At 38.4% G+C, this 22,420-nt stretch overlaps 1 protein-coding gene across 5 annotated transcripts; it reads right to left on the bottom strand.

Annotated features, from left to right (window-relative positions):
- Positions 1-5,516: 5,516 nt before the first annotated feature.
- Positions 5,517-19,103, bottom strand: LOC107469692 (mitogen-activated protein kinase kinase kinase 1). 5 transcript variants are annotated; one of them, XR_008003841.1, is made up of 10 exons: positions 17,586-19,103; positions 16,810-16,894; positions 16,544-16,606; positions 15,411-15,568; positions 14,491-14,563; positions 14,302-14,361; positions 10,654-10,764; positions 10,160-10,405; positions 6,656-7,443; positions 5,517-6,555 (listed from the first exon to the last, which is right to left on the bottom strand). XR_008003841.1 is itself a non-coding variant. In XM_052255146.1 (9 exons), the coding sequence occupies exons 1-8, from the start codon at positions 18,758-18,760 to the stop codon at positions 10,193-10,195; spliced, it is 1,938 nt and encodes a 645-aa protein (XP_052111106.1). In that variant the 5' UTR covers positions 18,761-19,103; the 3' UTR covers positions 5,517-6,555; positions 10,160-10,192. The 5 variants fall into 5 exon arrangements, 4 of the variants coding, with proteins under 4 accessions (XP_052111106.1, XP_015944559.1, XP_052111105.1 ...); XM_052255146.1 differs by lacking the exon at positions 6,656-7,443; XM_016089073.3 differs by lacking the exons at positions 5,517-6,555; positions 6,656-7,443 and adding an exon at positions 8,897-9,375.
- Between the last annotated feature and the right edge of the window lie 3,317 nt (positions 19,104-22,420).

Below are 22,420 nucleotides of genomic sequence, written 5' to 3'. Positions count from 1 at the left end.
TGGAAAAAATGGCTGCGACGCGCACGCGTGGGCAACGTGTACGCATGAGTGAGGAAATTGACAATCCACGTGTACGTGTGGGTGACGCGCACGTGTGAGATGAGCATTGGTGCGCCAACGTTGTGAGTTGAACTTTAACATTTGTACGCCAACGTTGGGTCACACGTACGCGTGACATGATAAACGTTGCTGCCACCAACGTTGAGTCCAACGTTAGTGGCAACGCTCGAAAAGATTTTTACATGCAACGTTTGACTCAACGTTTTTACACAAACGTTGGTCACCAACGTTAAGGCTAATTTCATTCCAAAATGCACCCATGCAAACTTGTGAACGTTAGTGAATTAATCCCAACGTCAACGTTACTAAAAAAGTCACTCCTAACTACTTCAATCAAGACCAAGGCCCACATCCAAGTACTAGAAGAAGAGTATAAATAGAAGAGTTTTTGAAGATGAAAAGAGGCTCTGAAAGCTGGAGGATTAGAGACTCCAAATAGCTTAGCTTAGAATTTTAGTTTCTTTTGATAGGCTTTTTCTTCATTACAATTTTACAATTTAGTTTGTATTGAGCTTCATTTATTTTCATGCAATTTCAATTCTATGCTCTTCTACCTTTCTGCACTTTTACGTTTAAGTTCGCATTGCATTCAATTTACTTTCATGCAATAAGAATCTTCTGCAAGTATTCTTAGAACGATGATCAACTAAACCCCAATTTCATTAGGGGAAAGGCTCTATTGTAATTCACATGATTGAATGAACATCTTCTTCCTCTCAATCCGCTTGGGTAGCTAAGAGATAACATCTGTTTTGATTTGATCCATTCACTCCGGAAGGGGGTTTGGATCCATTGAATTCCCATGTGAGCCTCGAAAGGGAAATCATGAAAATTAGAACTGAAGCTCTATCTCTCACAACTCTCTTGATCAACACCATTCCGGAGGAATTGAGATCTTGAGAGTTAGTGTGACTTATGGATGAGAGACATGCACTTAACCTCTTCTCATGTCAATTGGATCAAGGAATTGGCAAGATTGATGGATATTAGAGAGATTGGGTTGCCAAGAAATTGGGATCCAATCAATTACAATCCACCATAGATCTACTCATATTGTTGAGAAGGGAGTTGGCACCCATTGGTTCATGATGGACTATGATATCTCCAACCCCTAATGAATTTTTCTCTCTGTTACTCTTCACTTTGCTTACTGTGAGTTTCCTTTAATTGCTTTGATTTATTGCTTTCTTTAAGATTTCCAGCACCCAATTCCCATTTACTTTTCATGCAATTTACTTTCTATTGTCATTTACATTCTTGCTTGTTATTTATATTTCTTTCCCTTTTAATTTCTTGCTCTTTACGTTTCAGTTGTTTAGTTCTTTGCCATTTACATTTCAAGCAATTTACATTCTGTTAATCAATTTTCACCAAACTCTTCTCAATATTTTGCTTGACTTGACATATAATCTCACTAAAGTTGCTTGATCCATTAATCCCTATGGGATTGACCTCACTCTTTTGAGTTTTACTACTTGATGCGACCTGCTATACTTGTCGGTAGTTTGAGCGGATGCGTTTCCCGCCATCAGTCGGCAGCCAAGGCCCTCCCGTTCTTCAACTTAATGAAAGGAATAGTTTTTGAATGGACCCTGGCGTGTGAGGAGGCCTTCAACCACTTCAAAAGCGTACTCTTGGCAGACTATGGCGACCGTTCTAGTACGAGAAGAAGGGAAAACTCAACAGCCAATCTACTTTGTGGGCAAGGCGCTACGAGGGGCGGAGCTAAGGTAAAGTAAATTGGAAAAGCTGGCATCTCCGCTCCGAACCTCGTCCAGAAGGTTGCAGAAATATTTCCAGGGGAATCAGTGATGCACCACTCTTTAGTGGTACATATTGTGCTTAATTTAGGTGGATTTTATCCACTGTTTCCAAATTTATTCAAGAAAATAGCATGGTTTCATAAGTTTCTCCTAAATTATACTTAGGTGTAAAAGCATGCTTTTTAGGCCTTCAATTGATTAATTTCTATTCACCTCAGATTCCACTAGATGCCTTGATGTGTTTGTTAAATGAATTCAGGTTGAGAAGGCTAGGGATGGATCAAAGGAATGAAGAGAAAAGCATGCAAAGTGGAGAAATCATGGAAAACCAAGGATTTGAGATGCTGAGATCGACGCGCAAGCGCAGCAGACGCGCACGCGTGGGATATGAAGTCACATGACGACGCGTACGCGCACATGACGTGCACGCGTGGAAGCAAGAATTCCAAGCGACGCTTACGCGTCGATGCTCGCATGTGACCTCATTAAAGTAAATCCGCTGGGGGTGATTTCTGGGCTTTCCAGGCCCAAATCTAACTCACTTATGATGCTATTAAACCTAAGGATTGAAGGGGAAGTAATCAATTAGTTACCACACAAGTCATTAACTAGTTTAGTTTAGAGTTAGTTTTTAGAGAGAGAAGCTCTCACTTCTCTCAAGAATTAGGATTAGGATTAGGTTAATTCTTCTCTAAATCTAGGCTTTAATTCTTCTTTTCAATTACTTCTCCTTCTCAATTTTTTGTTGCTACATCTTGTTCTCTTATTCCTTTGTAATCATTTCCCTTATTTTGTATTCTTTGTTGTTGATACACTCTTGTTCCTTTCATTTTCTTTTAATGCAATTTGAGGTAATTCATGTTAATTGTGCCTTCTTTGATTGTTGTTGTTAGTTCTTTACAATTAATAGTTGTTAGATTTTATTCTTGTTGTCATTTTGCTATGCTTTCCTTTTATGCCTTCCAAGTGTTTGACAAAATGCTTGGAAGGAAGTTAGAGTAGAATTTTCTCCACTGGGCTTAGGTTGAGTAATTGGTGACACTTGAGTTATCAAAGTCTCTTGTTGATTAATAATTAAAAGTTGCTAATCGATTTGAATTCCACTAACTCTAGTCTTTTCTTATGAGTTGAGTAGGACTTAAGGAATCAAATTGATTTATCCACTTGACTTTCCTTCATACTTAGAGGTTGACTAAGTGGGAGCGATGAATAATTCTCATCACAACTGATGATGATAATAAGGATATGATTTCTAGCTCTCATGCCTTGCCAAGAGCTTTCTCAGCTATTAGTTTACTTCTTGCAATTTACTCTTCTTGACCTTTATCCAAAACCCCAAAATATACATCTCATAACCATTAACAAGAACACTTTCCTACAATTCCTTTGAGAGACAAACCGAAGTTTGAATACTTCGGTTATTATTTTTAGGGGTTTGTTACTTGTGACAAATAAATTTTTGTATGAAAAGATTTTAGTTGGTTTAGAAACTATACTTGCAACGAGAATTTATTTGTGAAATTCTAAACCATAAATTTTCCATTCATCAATCGGATAATCGTTAGAACGGATCAGGTGATCCACCAAGTTTTATAGAAGCCCGACCTGACGGGAAGAATGATGACTTGGGCAATCGAGCTGTTTTAGTACGACCTGCAGTACGAACCCAGACATGCAATCAAGGCCCAGGCGATGGCTGAATTCTTAGTGGATGTAACGGGAGATCCTCACAAAGTCCCAAGCACACGGTGGAATCTCCACGTGGACGGAGCTTCCAACTTGACGTTCGGAGGAGTAGGGGTGATCCTAGAAAGCCCGACCGGAATTATATACGAGCAGTCCATTAAATTCGAGTTCTCGGTGTCTAATAACCATGCAGAATACGAAGCACTAGTCGCTGGTCTACTCTTGGCCAAATAAGTCGGAACGACTAAAGTAGAAGTATGTAGTGATTCCCAAGTCGTCACCTCCCAAATTAACGAGACGTATCAAGTAATAGACTCCCTGCTACAGAAATACTTGGAAAGGGTCAAGAAACTAAGTGAAGAATTTGACGAGGTCATTGTACAGCATGTTCCCAGGGAGAGTAACATCCGAGCTAACCTCCTGTCAAAACTTGCGAGCACGAAGCCAGGAGCAGGGAACCAATCCCTCATACAGGGTTTAGTGAAAGAACCAACTGTCACTTTCTACTTAACCCAAACAGCCCATGTGCCCTCGTGGATGGATCCGATCTTCGACTTTCTGAAAAACGGCAGACTCCCCGGGAACAACAAGGCTGCGAAGGCGTTAAGAAGAGAGACGGCTAGGTATGTTATAGTCCAAGTACAACTGTTCAAGAGGGGACTGAACCAACCTCTGTTGAAATGCCTACTTCCCGACCAAATGGACTACGTGTTAATGGAAGACCACGAGGGATGTTACGGCCAACACATCGGAGGGAAGGCCTTAGCCCAAAAACTTGTCAAGGCTGGCTACTTCTGGCCCTCAATGATGTCGGACTCCCAAGAGTTCGTAAAGAAGTACAGGAAGTACCAGGAAAACGCCAACCTCCACAAAGCCCTAGCAGCGGAGCTGAATTTACTAATCGCCTCTGGGCCTTTCGCTCAGCTGGGGGTCGACCTTTTGGGACACTTCCCCATCGGACCGAGACATGTCAAATACCTAATTATTGCCGTGGACTATTACACCAAGTGGGTGGAAGCTAAGCCGCTAGCCAGCATATCCTTCGCAAACTACCAAAAGTTCTTATGGAGGCAGGTAATAGCCAGGTTCAGAGTCCCAAAGGTCGTCATATCCAACAACGAGACACAGTTCGCCGACAAGAAGTTTGGAGAGTTCCTTGCTGGCGTGGGGATAAAGCAAATGTTCTTTTCCGTTGAACACCCTCAAACCAACGGCCAAGTCAAAGTGGTGAATAGCGTCATCCTCCAGGGTCTTAAGAGGCGACTCGACCAGAGAAACGGAGCCCGGGTGGAAGAGCTAGCGTTGGTCCTATAGTCCTATCGCACAACGCCGCAATCCTCTACTGGCGAGACGCCTTACCAACTCACCTATGGAGTCGACGCAGTAATACCCGTGGAGATAGGAGAACCGAACCCGAGGAAGCAGTGGAAAAGGATCTTATCGACGAAACCAGGAAAATGGCGCACTTGTCAGAAGCGGCGTTGAAACAAGAATAGCCTTGAGGTACAACGCCGAGGGAAAGGAAAGTTGGCGGCCAATTGGGAAGGCCCGTACAGAGTAACAGAAGTAGTCGGCAGCGGAGCATACAGGCTAAAGTGACTTGACGGGAAAGAAGTGCCCAGGACCTAGAACGCATGGAATTTAAGGAGATTTTACTCTTAGCAGCCTCAGCAGGCCCATGGTCAAACAACGACCTGATTTAGTAACACCCGCTTCATGCTCCCTTGTTAATATTTATGTTCATTTGCCCGTCTTATGTTCCCTTGTTAATATTTATGTTCATTTGCTAACCGAATACTTGTTATTACATGCTTACCTGCTTGTTTAGTTCATGAGTTTAATATACTTTAGTCTCTTCTCGACGAATGCCTATCGCGTTTTTTATTAGCTTGCTGCCTTAAAGGCATCTCACGGCTACTACAACCAGTCGAACTAATAAAAAAGCAGCTCCTCGGGACTGATCACCCCGTCAGCCATTGAAATCGTGAAACACTATGCTAAAGCGGCTACGAAACTGTTGCCATAACAAATAATTGGAAAATAAAGTCACTTTCCGGCTTCGTTTTGTCAACGATTAAGCGACGAAGCGATAAAATGTTTCACAAAAGACAAACTACAAGACCAAAAGTACATAACGCAGCCAAAAGCGGCAAAAAAAAAAGACTACAAAGCAACAAGTCATACTTCTTCAGGAGATCAACGATCTTGCCATTTTTAATAGTCTTCAAGGCGATGATAGCTGAGACATTAAAGTCGGGAGACAGCAGCTTCACTTGAGCCTTAATAGCCTCTTCGATAGCCCTGATGGCATTGCGACCATGCTTCACTATCTCTGCTATTTTTCTTCATATCGGCGGCCTCGGCCTTGGCTGCATTTGTAGACGAGACATCTACGTCACGCTTCTTTTCCAGCTCCTTAACCTGACTCTGCGCGACGCTGAGCTGACCTTCCAAAGTAAGCTCTCGCTCGGTAAGTCGCACAACCGTCGCATCAGAAGTCTTCACCTTCCCCTCAGCGGCGGCCAGCTGTGTCTGTAGCGACTTCACCTCAAGTTTGTACTTCTCATTAGCATTGACGGATGACTGAAGCTTATTCTCCAGAGTCTGAGCCCCCGCCAGAACGGGTTCCGCTTTCCTTGCTATAGCGGCTGCCCGGAGCAAGGTGCGGTACACCCACTTGGCCTGAGAGGCAAGATCGCCGCCATGGAAAAAGTCCTCTGTGCTGGGCAGGAGTTGAGAGTCGATGAAATTCCCAGCATCGAAGTTCTTTTCCATCACAGTAAGGGCTCCCTCAAGGCTCGAAGTCGACTTCTTCTTTCTCGGGTTGTCAACAATGACGACTTCGGGCCCCGCACTCTCTCTTCGACCACTGGTCGAGAGACCGGTCCAGTGCTGGTTCCAATCACTTCCCCTTGGGTAGGTTAGCATTGCACTTCAACAGCAGGAGAGTGCATCGGCTCGTTCGTCTGAGTAGCAGAGCTTCCATCGCCAACGAGAAACGTTTGAAATAATGTTTCAAGTCCAACCTACTCACCAGCCATCGACACTGACAAAGCACAACACACAAGAGCTCGTTAGTAGGTAAAATGAGTAAGTAAACAAAAGAGCAATGACAACCAGAAACATACGACTAGACGACGACTCACCTCTATAGCCCATACCCATATAACGATCACCCATAAGAAGGTAGGGGTTAACATTGTTTTTGCCAAAAATAACCAACAGTACGTCGGCAACCTTTTTATTTTGAGGGGTCAGGCCTTTGTAAGTCACCTTAGTGAAAGCATTGGACCCAGCCCAAAGCTCCAGTAAGTCGGGATGCGGCGTTTCCCTTCCAAAGTTAACCAAAAGGGATGCCGACCCTCGAGAGGCCGCACCTTGAAATATTTCTCTTTGAAACCATGAAAGAAGTCTCCGAACAACCCAAAAATTTGCCTACCCTGAGCTTTCTGGAAAGACATATACCCTTTCTTGGCTCTCCCTTCCTTGGAAGGATTTATTAGGACGAAGAACCACAAGAACACCTCCACCGAGACCAGTAGCTCGAGATATTCGCAGACAATCTCGAAACATCGGATGGAGGCCCAACTAATTGGATGAAGTTGCGACGGCGCAATGTCATATTGGTTCAATAGCACCATTTGGAAGGGAGAAAAGGGTATACGAACCCCCAAGCTGGCGAACATGGCTATGTACAACCACATCCAATCAGCAACCCGGGGAGTGTTTAAGTTGAGGTGGCAGATCTGTTCCCGATCCGTGGGAATGAATACGTCGTAATTATCTTCCCCGGGACCTCCTCCGCCCAATTGGTCGTTTTGGCGGAACTCCGTGAACTCTTCCACGGTTATTTGCGAAGGAGTGTCCTTTATGTCCGACGTAACCCACGCGTACCAATCCACGGGGGCCTTCGCCACATGACACTGCGTCATACCTACAATGGAAGTACCACCGGGTCAATAAGATCGGGAGCTCGGAAAAAGGAAAACTCGGAACCAACTCTATCAGTTGCAGGAAGCCTATCTACAGTTATAAAAAAGGGCGAAAAAAACGAAAACTAATGGTAACCCTTTCTAGAGTCTAGCTAATGATAGAGCGATCCAAAAACACATGCATGGCCTAAAAGCTTTGAAAAACAAATAGCAGCAAATAACTATACACATTCCAGGCAGAAAAAAGACAGTGGCAATACAAGGTTTATACACCAGAAAGAAGGAAAGGGTGAGACTTACCAGGAAATGATGAGCGAAAGTACATCAAGAAGAAGCCTGGATCGAGCAAGAACAAAGTAGAACACCTGAACTCAGACAATTAGGAAGAAGTTGCAGAAAGGAAGGAAGAAAGAGGGAAAAAGGGAGTGTTTTGAGCACGAATAGTGAAAGGCACAAAAAACTAAAGTGCAACTGATGATAGAGTAGCACAAAAGGCAAGGGAAGAATGGACATTTCACCAAGGATTTAAATCTGCAGTTAAGGGCATTAAATGTCTAGCACGAAGAACGAGGCGACTAATGGTATTTTCCAAAAACGACGATGCACTTTCGCGTGTTGGGGGCACACCCCTATCACGAACAGACAACCCAACAATGATATAGCTCGAGGTGGATAGAACGCGCTAGCAACGGCGCTCACGCCCCAGCTAGCACGTTGGGGGCATTACTCCGGCCCAGCCCAACTGAGTGATGACCCGGCGGGCGAGCAACACCCAAACCGCGGGTAATATCCGAACACCTCCCTACCGGCTAGCCGCATGATAGCTACACTGGAAGACAAGCCTACCTTGTGGGATCCGCCCTAGATTCAGAGTATATAAGGAGAAGGCCTTACCCCCCCCCCTCCCAGGTACGTCACGATTCCCTACTTTTACTGCCACTTTGTAAGGTTTCTGACTTGGTCATCGAAGTCCCTTTTACAGGTGGCTCCCCCTCATCCAATCAAAAGCTTGGGAGGTCGTAAAACCCCAATCCTTGCACACCAGCTCCAGCTCGAGAGATCCACCCCATACCAGCTACCCAGATCCAGTCCTATTCACTCCACCTTACATTCCGTGCAACCACGACGACCCGTCCGAGACCCGACGACACGAACAAAAATCATGTTAATTAATGGCTTAGCTATGGTTTAATATTAATATTTTTTACTTTAATTAGCGTAGTGTCACCATCAATAATAGTTCACAATTTATAAACTATGGTGTGAGAGACAAACATCAATTACCTAATTAATAAACTAAGGAATATCATGATACAAGTATTCTGCTCCGTGAGATACAAATATCACGATTGGATGATATTTAAATCTTCCACACCATCCACCACTCAGTTCATGCTATTAAATACCAGCTATAATAATCAGCAATTACATAAATAAGCATTAGAGAAGCTAAGATAGAAGAGAAGAAACAACTGCATACAATATGTTGAGAATTAGAACAATATTGAGAATTTATATGTATACATTATAGAAAAGCTCGTTAATGGAAGGTAATGACTATGTACAAATAATTGGTCAACACTTTTACAAATTATTCCCACCTCCCAGAAGTTTAGCCTTCAAGCTCTCGCACCTGTTAACTAATAAATAGGAAAACCTGGGTACGGCTCGACATATATAAATGATCATCGATTAATTAGTTACACACATGTGGAGCATAATTCTCAAATAATGATACGCAAATTGATATTTCTCTGGAGAGCTATATGAAGGTTAGATCCCTAAGGGTGCTTAAAATAATGGTTAATGTTACAAGTAAACAAACTCTGAACAGCACAACCGATCAACAGTTTCTACTACAATGCATCCTACACCAACTCCAGCAACATGAAGACTGAACATTGGAGATATTTAAAATCCAATGGAGGACGGATCTGTCACCAAGAGAAAAAGAGAATAGAATAGAACAATGGAGAAAATGACATCAACCTATGCTGCAGTAATATGCAACAATGCAGCTTTGATGTTGGGAATTCCACAGAAGACAAGTTAGAAAGACTTTGTTCCTTTTCCGAAATTATTTTTCAGATAGATGATTTGGTGCAAATAATGATAGCAAGCTTGGTCCCCCACACAACTTAATACAAGGCTATTGCGATCATATGTGCATCCGATTACACACAGACTAAAATTTCAAGGATCTTCACATTGTCCCCATCCTTCAGGAAACCATAAAAATGGACTCTGAAAGCTTCTGACACCAACGAAAAGGACCTCAAAAGATGGAAATATCAGACAAACTACCAATGATGGAAAAGTTAGACACAATGGACTAGGCATTGGCTTGCCCTATTTCCATTAACAGAAAATTCTGGCATGGCAAACATGTATGATGGCATGTCAGTATGTTCTGTTCAAAGAAACGTGAGTGGATTGTTTTGTTAAACTTTACTATCTTCGTGGGGTCTTTTAATTTGTTGTTTCAATCTTTCAAGATTTTTATTGTCAGCAGTAAAATCTTTTAGAACATGGTTTACTGCCCCATCCTTAAAATAAAATAAGTAAATAAATCATGAGTAATGAATCGAAGTTCTTGAAAGGATGGATATCCATCAGAATAGTTTTCAACATGAATTTAAGTGTTATTGAAAACAAAAAAAGAAAAGAACAAGGCGGGATACAAATTAGAAAAATAAGATCTGATCTAACAATCTTTACCTTCAGTATTTTTCATAGTTGGACATCACAGGTTTAACCCCGTCTTCTAGGAATGAAAGGAGATGCAGAGCCAGATGACTGAGAAAGTGGCCGTTGGACAAATGAATGTGTTAAGAGTTGAGTAGCCGTGGGACGATCATCTGGATTCACTTTTAGGCACTGCAAGATGAAATCATTTGCATCTCTTGAAAGAGAATCAGGTACCGGAGGTGGTTCACCTTTTCCAATTCTAAACAGTGCCTGCATCTATTGTGACAAGATTCGTCAAATATTCAAATCTCAAAAGTTAACCACGAGCAATGCAATTTTACTGTGAAATTGTTACAGATAAAAGAAAAAGAATTTAAACCTAAAATCAGGTAGTCAAAACTTAGGTAGTTCCATTGAAAAAAAGGGGGAAAGCAAGAAGAAAAACAATGTTGGGTTATATGTATACCCATTGAATTTGGAAACCATGACGGGAATGAAAGTGGTAATCATTATAGGATACATACGCATTCCAAGTGAGAATATGGGATTTTCCCCGTCAACATCTCCAACACAGTGCACCCCAAACTCCATATATCAGCTGGAAGCCCATAACCTCGGGCTTTTCCTTTCACAACCTGCATATTACAACAATAATCAATAGTCATCTAGTGAAAGAGAATAAATCACTAATGAACATCTGAAAGAATAGGATTTTCGTCCCCTCTACTTTGGAGGCTTGCCCAATATGTTCAAGGTTTCTATTTCCAAAGGCAAAATAAATGACTTTAAATTAGAATTGAGTGGATCGAATTCAACCCTAAAAGATAGCTCAAGGCGTGAAGGATATCCAAGATCTTATAAAAGCTACCTACATATTATCTTTAGGCAAATGGAAACTCTAAACACACCCTCTCATGCTCAAGACTATAAATCTGAAGCATGAAGTTTCCAAGACTTTGGGAATCTACTGGAAGCTCATTAACAAACATAGAATAAGTTTTGATACCATATTAGAATTGAGTAATCTTAACTCAACCTTAAGAGCTAACTCATGAGATAAAGGATGTCCAGGCTCCCAAAGGATATATAGGCCCTCTATGTGATGAGGCACAAACACTATTAATTATGATAGAAACAAGTTGTTTGTTCCTTTTAAGCTAGGTTAGCAGGTTTAGGAGTAGTAGGGCTAGGCCTAGCTGCTGCCTATAAATACTAGGGATTAGTTACTTTTAGTCGGTTAGAGAAAAATCTGTTCAGTTTGTTAGTTCAGGTGAGGGAAATTCTTTCCAGAGTTGGTTCCAACAGTATACTTCAATAAGATCACAATCCCTAGTTCATCAATAAAATCCCTAATTCTGCTAGATCTCAGTTCCTATCAAATTACAAACAGAAAAGAATTCTTGAAAAAGAAACATAAATACAGAACCACTGCCATGAACTATGTCCATTAATTCATCACAATGGTTTAAAAAAAAAAAAAAAAAAAAAAAAAAAAAAAAAAACAAATACAAATACAAAAACAGAAACAGAAAAATGTGAAATTCGGTAATAGTCTAGGACTGTCCAGAATAGCCCTGATGTTTACTAAATCAACTGGAGAAAACTTACAGTCAATGTGAATAGATGCTTTTCTATATGTGCAAAACCTTGTAAATTTGTAATATAATAAGATCTTGATGCTATGCTCCATCATTCCATAATTCTAACTTTCTAATAACCCTTTCAATAAGTGCAAAATAAGTCAACGTCCATGTTCGACATTGTATAGTAGGATTTCCATTTGAAACAATCATATTCTTGTTAGTTCCGAATCTCAAATTATGTTTTGAATTTTGATGATTAACAAATGACAAATATAAATTTAAAATTTCATCAATTCATTTCTAATGATTCGCTCAATCTCTTAAGTAATTAACTGCAAATCAGAAATGTATAAGACTTGAAAATGGTGTAATTAATGAACGAAAGAACATAAATCTAACTTCAATACACATCTCAGGCTACAAAAGCATGATTTCTAGACCTCAGATGCAGGATAAAAGGACACAACTAGACCTCAGAAAAAGCATTTAAATTCAACAGATATATTTTGGCTCCAAAGTATGAACTTGCTCAATGAGCTAAAACACTGAAAAGAAATTATTTCTTACTCATCTTCTACATGTACAGAAAGGACTACCATATTTGCTAAAAGGACTATACCAGCCAAAAAGAAGCTTGTACTACTTGCACACTTTAAAAAATCAAGCTGTCCGTTATGAAGAAAGGATTTCCAACATCCTTTTTACCAAGGAACACTAAATACAAGATGAAGGACCCTATGAAGAACATAAAGATCCATTAAAAAGCGAATTACTGCTGCCTTGTTTTCAAAGTTGAAACTTGAGTTCTTCATCATTCTTCATTTTTTGTGAACTCTTCATACCTCAAGAGTCTTTTAAGTTTGTTTGTAATATATGTTAAACATAGTTTCATCATGCACTAGATTTACAAACAAAATCTAAGATAGTTCGTATTTGTGATATATCTTAAAACAATAATTTCAGAAGCTGTAAAATGTTTTCATAACTTCTTTTTTGAAGCAATTTTCATAATAATAATTTATAGTGTTTTCATGAGTGTGAGATCATGTTGTTTCCGCTCCTTAAAGGTAGCAGATCCAGTATTTGCTACCTTTTCGGCATCTGTAGAAAACTGTGGAGGAATCTTGGATGGATAAGTGTGTTTCTCCATGTTAACAGTTTGAAAAGTAAGAAAACATGATGTTGCCATGTTGAGAAACTGTTATCGTCCAATTTCTCACTGATAGGAGCAATGGATGTTTTGGCAGAGGAATCAACAAGAGTGAGGGACATAGGTTTAGTATCAAGAAACAAAAAAGAAAAATTGAGGCTCTTCATACCATGGAAGAGCTTGAGATGGAACCAATAACAGATCTTGAATGATCTGTTTGAACACAAAGAACTAAAAGCACCAGAGCTGGTAGAAGAAAGAGAGCAAGGAAGATGAGTGAAAAGTGAAGAGTATGAACATTCAATATCACTTGAGTACTGTGTTTACAATCTGTGTATTAATCACAATAGTGGTGCAGCATCTATCTTCTTCTTTTATCTTTTATCTTTTATTATCTTTTATCTTTTATCTTTTATCTTTTATTATATAAAGAGGATATGGGAATAGTTTGGTGTCCAACTTTCTTTCCTAAAATACCCTTCATTAAGTATAATCTATTAAAAAAATTATTGTTATTTCGATGACTTGAACCCAAGACCTTTTAGCTAAGTTATAAACAGCATGCCATGACAACTAATTCTATTTTTATTATGTTTTAGCATATATTTAATATATAAAAAGTGGACATAAAGTAGTCGATCACCAATACATAGTGTACAAGACCACCAATACATAGCACACTAGTATACATAAATTATTGATACACTAGTACACGTAGCACACTAGACCACCAATACACAGAGCTGATTAGCAACTAACCACTAGCTAACAGCTTACTAATTCTAGAAAGTAGTTGATCATAACCCACTCTATTTAACCGTATTGTCATCTTCCTTTACAATATTAGATAAGTGTTGGCATTTGTTTTAAATTTCAATCAAATCCTAAACAATCTCATTTTATTTTTGTTAAAAGGATTTTGAGATATTAAAAAGATACTACCGATCTTGGTCTATGGTATAAAAAAGATACATGTACTAAGATCATGCGATATACAGAAATTGACTTTGCAGGAGATAAGGTTGACAGAAAAAGCACTAATGGAAGTTGATGTTTCTTTGTAAATTGTCTTATCACTTGCAGAAACAATAAACAAAATGCTGTTGCACTATCAACAGCTAAAGCAAAGTATGTAGCTAGCACAAGTTGTTGCAAACAAGTCCTATGGATCAAAAATCAACTTGAGAACTACTTACTAAGGTACTCCAAGATCCCTATCTTATGTGATAATACAACTGTCATATATAATGCAAAAAATCATGTCATTATATTAGATATCATGTTCAGAAAAGTTTAATTAGATGAAGACCATTGAAAATTCACATATGAGCAAAGCAAGCATATACTCTAATACCATGTTAAGTCCACCTAGCTTATAATAGTTGTATGACACGTTACTTTCATTCAAAAGGCGTCATTAGACAAGATTAAAGGCAAACCTCTGGGGCCATCCAAAATGCTGTTCCCTTCATTGATTTAACATCATTCAATTTGGTTGCCTAAACACGAGGCACAAAACAGTTTCAGAAAACATAAATAATTTGGAAATGAAAATTGTTCAGATATCTGAAAGAAAAAGTACTAAGAAAAAGAAAAGGAAGAGAGGAGCATGAACTGAAAAAGGTAACCTTTGCCAATCCAAAATCGGCAAGCTTGACAGATCCATTTGCATCGACCAAAATATTTGCACATTTAATATCCCTTTGATTCAGAGGAAAATGATTAAGTTACACTTACAAAGATGACATAAATGACATAGAAACACAATCAAGATGTTAAAGAAATTGGGTTTAACTCAATGATACAACTCTACTCAAGTACTCATCAAATTTTCAAAAAGTGGAACTCCTTTCACATGACTTTTATGTTGGGCAGTTTCAAGTTTCAATGACAAGTGGAAATGTTCTTTATACTCTACATCTTCAGCTCAAGGCTTCTGCATTTAGTGAATCCCTCAAATTTGTTAACCTTGATCTAGTCTACATTGATGGAAAGGATTTTTCCTTTTTAAGAAATAAATCCTCAACAAAAGTTTGAAGTAATCAATTATTGTAAAAGCACTAGTCCTCCAAAAATAGTATAATGCATAATAGCATATAAGGGTACTTTTGTCTGGGGAAATGAAAGAATAGCAAGCACAACTCAGTGATAAAAACATTTTCTACCGCATAAAACTTTCATCTTCCTCTCTAGTTTGGCTCAATATATGGAACAACTTTCATCTTCCCTCTCTAGTTTGGCTTAATATATGGAACAATTTGCAGTCCAAAGTAAGTGATCAACAATACAAGAAGAAAATGAAACACAAATACGAGTAAGTGATTGACAATAACAAGAAGAAAATGAAACACAAATACAACAATAACAATAACAATAACAATAAAAGAATATTTATATTGCACTTTTGACCAGCAAGCAAAAGTACAAGATTCTTTGAAGCAAGGAAGTCAATGACCACAAACATGACTCATGACTCTTGGCCAAGACTACCTTACACTGAAGTTATTTACACCACAAAAAAAATAAATAAAATAAATTCTGGGATCACCTGTGGATGACATTTCTATCATGAAGATACTTTAGGCCGTGCAGAATCTGTCTAGTATATGCAGATACTTGGGAATCTCGAAGGGTATACCTATGGTAGAGGCTTGCAAGAGAACCTTTGGTTACGAGCTCAAGAAAGATATACAGCTTTGAGTCATCCTGCAATAAATAGCATGCAAATTGAGGTACAAACTACAATATAACCAAGACTGTAGTTATAGGGTGACAATACAAGCTAACAAAAATAAAAAGATCGATATACAATAGGACAGTGAAGATTTAGCTAGACTTGTCCATAACTGATGAACTCAGAATCTGAATTTGACAACAGCCAGAATGATAACTAAAGCTTTACTTATGATACCAATTGATGGTATTGGGATCCTAGTTATCTATATAGTTTTTCAACCAGCATACCTTAAAAATCAAGGAATATCATATATGATCTCTTAAGATTGATTAGTATTGATATTTATTTTTCTTTCATGATTATTTCCATAATAGTACCATTATAGAAAGGGCAGCACCCAAACAGTGTAACATAGGTAGCATAACCTAATAAAAGTATCAATGGTTGATTACATAACATGAACCTGTGACCTTGAGGTCAGAGACAACTCAACCATTGTTCCAAGGCTCACCTTCTTAATAGTACTATTATAACTAGGGATTAAATGCAATCTAGTATCTACTTTAAAACATCCGGTGATATCAAATTTTTTATTCATATCAATCTGTTCATCAACTATATTCTCTCTTTTATCCTTCTCTTTCTAAACTCCAAAATCTCAACATGGTATGAGAATGATACCATCCTCCACCCTTCAGTATTGTGGATCCTTGTGAAGAGTAAAACTCATGGCCTATCATGACATAACATAATAGACTCATATGTTTACTCGAGGGGAAAGCATTGTCCAGAATATAAACTAATTCTCACCCTAGCAGCAATTTTTCCACTATACTTGCAAGCATACAGTTAAAATGATTTACAAGTAAGACTAAGTCATTATATTTTCAGAACAATCTGTAATTAAAATGTTTAACATGGATTCAAGAATGGTACACAACGAAAATAACAAATTGAACATATAAAGAAACAGAAGGAAAAAGAAAACAGAGAAAGAGAAGTACCATTTCTGTACCATAGTATTGAACTATATTCTCATGTTGAAATTGACTCAAAAGTGCAATCTCCTGGGACAGAGGAAGAAAGGGCACAATGAGAAAAAATATAGTAGGACAAATATTAGTGAGAGTAGACAGACTAGGTTAGAAAACTTTCGCATCTTTTTTAATTTTTTATTTTGCATTAATGAATTCCATAAGGCATGAGGTGGAACAGAAAACCATAAAAACAAAAATGATAAAGAAATAGAGAGAGAGCAAGCCTATTGTACCTGTTCCAATTGATAGACACTTTGCTTTCCCTGATTCCCTTGATCAAGCAGTGAAACTTCTTTTACAGCAAAGAAGAACCCATCCCTACATTGATAATCAGAAGGTATGAAAATCATGTAAGTAGCACTTATGTAACTTAGAATTTGTGCCAAAAAAAGACTTCATTTATTTTAAGAGCTCTATACATAAACAACATCAAAAGATGAAGCATGTGAAAACTCATTACATTATATTTATTCCTCACAAATCACAATAAGCTCTTAGGATGAATGCCTTTCAAGAAGTTTTGTCAATCTGATTAAACAGTATACATTTTCAATAGTTTCCCATACCTATGGTTTTAAATACATAACAGGCAAACCATTAAACTTTTTGCTGGCATTGAAGTCACCTATGTTCAGCGCATTAATTTAACTATACTAAATTTACAACTATGTGACAGTTCAACTAGTGTCATAATTCTTGTACATTTCCTATTCAGGATGAGCAATAGATGGATAATAGAAATTACTTATAACATTCTAAATGGATAACATATTAACAATTTAACATTATATTAAAACTTCAATATGAAGGTTGCATAGTAGAGCAAATCGTAAAGGAGTAAAAAGGTTTACAAATCTAAAATTTTGATAAAAATATATTCCCTGGAATCATTGAAGGGAAACATAGTAAAACTCTTCACAACAGATTATAGATAAGGTTGTTATTGTGGTAAAAACAGAAACAGATAATGATAAACTAATTAACATGATTAAGAGTTGAGAACACTCACCCTGCAATTCCTTCGTAGACAGACCCAAAGGAACCGCGACCCAAAAGATCACCCTTCTGCCAGTGGGTAATAATACGCTTAAATCTTCCATTAGGAGATATATTATTGGACCTAGGATCCGTGGTAGTGCTAGAAGAATCATCTCCATTCGAAGTTGTGAAAGAACATGACCCAGTAAGCTCCGCAACAATCTCTGCGAATCTCAATGAATTCTCTTCTTCTTCTCTCTTTCCATCACCCCCTCTACCTCCTTCCTCTTCCTCTTCCTCTTTTTCTCTATTCTCTAATTCACCATGCAATCCTCGATGATCATCATCTGAATCACTGAATTCCACGAAATTCTCCTTCCCTTCACCTTGTGAAGGAAAATCCCTCAACAGGTCCCATGTGGAGGACGCGTTGTCCACAACCGAAACCCTACTCCCCGGCGCTGGTTTCAGCATAGGGGGCCGAAAGCCCTTGATACCTCCGCCACTGCCACTGCCACTGCTGCAGCCAGTATCAGCAGTTACAGTACTGTTGTAGTTTCCGCGATCACCGCCGTCTTTTACAGATTCATCAGAAGCCCAGACCGTAACGCTATCCTCACAATTATCCCCAACTTCAACTCCATCATCTCCGCCAACGCAACCACCGAGAGTGAAGCAACTTCTGCAAGCAATCTCTTGAACGCATTGATCAGAAACCGTAACCGGATTAGGAGCCTTAGGTTGGGAACTATCCCCAAATTCACCTTCCTTCATCCCAATTTCTTCACTCTCCTTGACTTCATCCAAGTCGCGAAGCTTCAACCTCGGAAGAATATCCGAAGAAGACCGAACCTTCATGGCCTCCCAAGCCGCCGCGGGAATTGCGAAGTCCTCTGGGCCAGAGAGGCCGAGGCTCTGGCAAATCCGGTCGAACTCGCCCTCGACGCCTTCGATTCTGAAGCTCTTGTGATCGTAGAACTCCATCGAGCGCGTGTAGAGCACCGAAACGCCGTTGCCGTGAGAGGAGAAAGTGGAGTAGTCATCGAACGACGAAGACGATGAGCCGGCGTCGTAATCGAAGTGCTTGGCGGCGTTGCGGCGCTCGAGACGGGGCTTTGACATTCGGGCCTTCTTGGGATCCACGCCCATTCCGTCTTGCTTCTTATTATCATTCCTACGGCCTAAAAATCGTGGTAAGTGATTCATGGCAAGTTAAATCCATCTAATGAAAACTCAAAACAGTGTTGTTGATGGGATTTCGCGTTTTGAATAGTTTCTCTTCTTTGGATTTTGAATGTTTACTTGCGAAGCGTTTTGATCGAAATCGGGGTTTCGTGCGCTGAGGAAGAGAGGAAAAAAAGGGAAAAGCGTTGCAAATGGAGAAAAAAAGGGGTTTCAGTGGCGAGAGACTGTATGCGTATACTGGTAAACGGCGACGAAGAGAGAGGGCCTCGGGGGAGAGAGAAAACGCGGTGCCACGTTTACCGTAAAAGCGTGACTTGGGTTGGCGACTTGGCGTCCAGTTTTCCCTTTGTGCATGCAGACATAGTCGTAAGCCTGTAACCCGAGATATCAACTTATTAATTTATTGGTTTATTAGCAATCCATAAATTATTGGACAAACTAATAAAATCAATTTTAGGTAAATAAAAAATATAAAATAATTAAAAATTTAAAAAATTTAAAATATATATTTTTATCAATATTTTAGGAATAATTTATTTTTAAATTCTAAAGATAACTAATATAAAAATAAACATAATAATTAAACATAATAAAAATAACAATTTATGAATTATATTCAATCAGTGATTTTAAAATTGGAGTATTCGTTTTCATATGATAAATGTAGACTTACATACTGATTAGTTTTATTTTGATTATTTGTATTTTTCACAAAATTATTAATTCCATTATCATCCCGATCATCTTTCAAATTCAGTTGATCTAGCATTATGGATCATAAACTTGCTTTTTCATTTAGTTCCTGTGTTGTCAATATACTTCATTACTTTTATGATTTTTAAAATTTTAAAATAATGCTTTTAACTTCAATAATTAAAAAAGTGCTTTTGTTATAACCTAAGTTGTAATGAACATAAATAAGATTATTAAATTTTTTATGCTCTAACTGAATTCTCTTTTTTGAGTGAATGTGTTCAAAAATACTCCAATTACACTCACAACCTGAAAAATATAAGTTTGGCTGAAAATACAAATTGCCAACTTTTGTAAATTTGGTGCTCCACAACCATAAGATTCTCACCATTGATCTTAACATAAAAAAAAAGGAATAATAGATCACAATCATAAATATCAAATCATAAATACTTCACAATCATAAAAGACAAATTTTATGAAGAAATTCACCTGGCATAATAGTGCTTCGTTCACGTATTGCAGACGTTCTTTTAAAATCTTGTTTAGCATTCTTAAAGATCTTCATCTCAATTGTCAGCTTAGAATTCAAATCTGGATCACCATAAGCATATTTCTTAATGACATCTAGCAAGCTAGAAGTCATTTGCCTGTGCTTTTCAAATTCTTCAGCATTAAATCGAAAAACTGGATTTAACCAATAACCAATGGCATGAAGATTTTTCCGAAGTTGTGAATCCCAACGCGTATCTAACATCTTCAAATAAGGATTAGCAACCTTCCTTTTTTTTGAAACCACTTCACCATTTCTCCTCTACCTTATAAATAGCTTGATAAAGGAAACTCAATGCAGCTCTGTCTTCATTATCCACAATACGTAAAACACAAACAAGTGGCTCAGTAAACTTAACAATATCAGTGTATTGAATCCAAAATTTATAATCCAAGACTTGATCCATAAATCTTTTAGCTTTGGCTTCTTTGGAGCAAGCTGAGTTTATCCATTCTTTAAAGGTCACCATAGTTCTCAAAGGATCCTTTTGAGCCAAAATACTTTGCAAAGCAATAAAATTAGTGGCAAACCGAGTTGGAGTCGGACGAAGTATTTCCTGTCTACCTGTAAATTTTCTCATTAAGAACAGCGGATAGCAATGATTATAGATATACTTTGTGATCACTAAAGCTTATGACACAGTTTCACTCACTTCTTGTAACATCCCAATATCTTGAAACATTGATAAACCCAATTTTTAGGGTTTATCTTGTATAGATTTTTGGGGTTTATCAATGATCTTTCACACTTATTTCTATAAAAATGCATGACTTTGTCTTCCTTTCCCAACTTTGCCTCACGGATGAAAACATACTTCTTTTGCATCAAATGAGATATCTTTTAAAACCCCCTCTATTACCATTCGATGTTGTGATCCATTTGTTAAGTGATTTCAGAGTTTATAGGGCAAGGATGGCTTGGAAGAGGGTGAGGAAGCATGCATGAAGGGAAGGAGCATGAAAAATAGAGCTTTGGAATTTCGAGCAGCAGCGCGTACACGTGGATGTGCGCTACCAAAGTCGGCGCATAGAAGCCAAAGCCAGAGCCGACACATTTGCATGGCTAAGCCAGAATCTCATGGACGTGCGCGCACGCTTGGTGCATGTGCGTTGATTGTAAAAGCTCCAGGGACGCGTACGCGTCGATGTCGCACGTGATTTTTAAAAGAAAACGTGACCAGCGATTTGGGAGCAGTTACAAGCCTTGTCTGGTGCAAAGTCTTGGCGGGAAAAGCATAAAAGACCCAAAGATTGGAGGATTGGGATTCATTCACTCATTTTTACATTTTCTAGATATTTTTCCCTTAGTTAGTTACACTTTGGAAGAGAGAGAAGCTCTAACCTCTCTTTAGAACATTGCAATCTCCATCTCAATTTCTCTTAGAATTCTTGGTAAGATCCATGGCTAACTCATTGTTCCTTTGATTCAAAGTTGTAGATCTACTCTTTTCTTGTCAATTGATGTTCTTTTGATTCATTCATTCTAGATCTTAAAATTGTGACTTTGCTATTTGGATTTTGATCAATGAAGTGATGAATTTCATTCAATTGTTTGATTGTTGATGCTTGCCTTGAGTTGAATAGCTTGAATTTAATTCCTTTCTCTCAACTTCTTAATGTTTCTTATTATTGTTCACCAATTGTTTGATGAAATGACAACCCTAGCTACGGAGTAGATTTATCTTACTTGGCTTAAAGGTTGAGTTGTTGGAGACACTTGAGTAGTTAATATCAATTGTTGACTATCAATTGAGTATTGTTAATTGACTTGTAGGTCACTAGAACTTAAATTCATTAGAACTTGTGCCTCAAGTTAATTACTCTCACTTGATTTTCCTCCATGATTAGGGATCAACTAAGTGAAACAATGATTGATTGTTTTCACAATTGATGGAAGCTATGATGATGGAACTTCCAACACTCACCCTTGGCCAAGGCTTTTATCTTGATTGATTGATCGTTCATTATTGTTAGTTTAACTTTTTACCTCACGACTCTCAAAACCACAAAAGACTTCCTAATTAATGATGAGCATTCTAAGGCAATTCCTAGGGAGGGCGACTCGGGACTCATACTCACGGTTATAAATTGTAGAATTGTTTAATGAAAAATTTGTATGTTGGTTAGACTATACTCACGATTGGACTTATTGATAATTTCTATACCGGCACAAAAATCTCTCATCAAAATGGCGCCATTGCCGCGGAATAGTGCTTATGTGTGCCATGTCATTAGTTAGTGTGAATATGTTCATATTATGAATACTTGCATTTTCTTTTGATTGTTTGCTTGTTTGATTGATAGTTAGGATTAGTTTTTGTTTAGTTCAATTTGTTGTCATGAGCTCTATATCTCCTTCCTTCTATGACGCGTTTACTACCGGATCCGAGCTTAGCCCCATTTGATCCGAAAATTGAAAGAACTTTACTCCACATT

The sequence above is a fragment of the Arachis duranensis genome, chromosome 10, assembly GCF_000817695.3.
Source record: "Arachis duranensis cultivar V14167 chromosome 10, aradu.V14167.gnm2.J7QH, whole genome shotgun sequence".
In the NCBI taxonomy this organism is placed as follows: domain Eukaryota; kingdom Viridiplantae; phylum Streptophyta; class Magnoliopsida; order Fabales; family Fabaceae; genus Arachis; species Arachis duranensis.
This window is presented reverse-complemented; position numbering and strand designations above follow the sequence as displayed.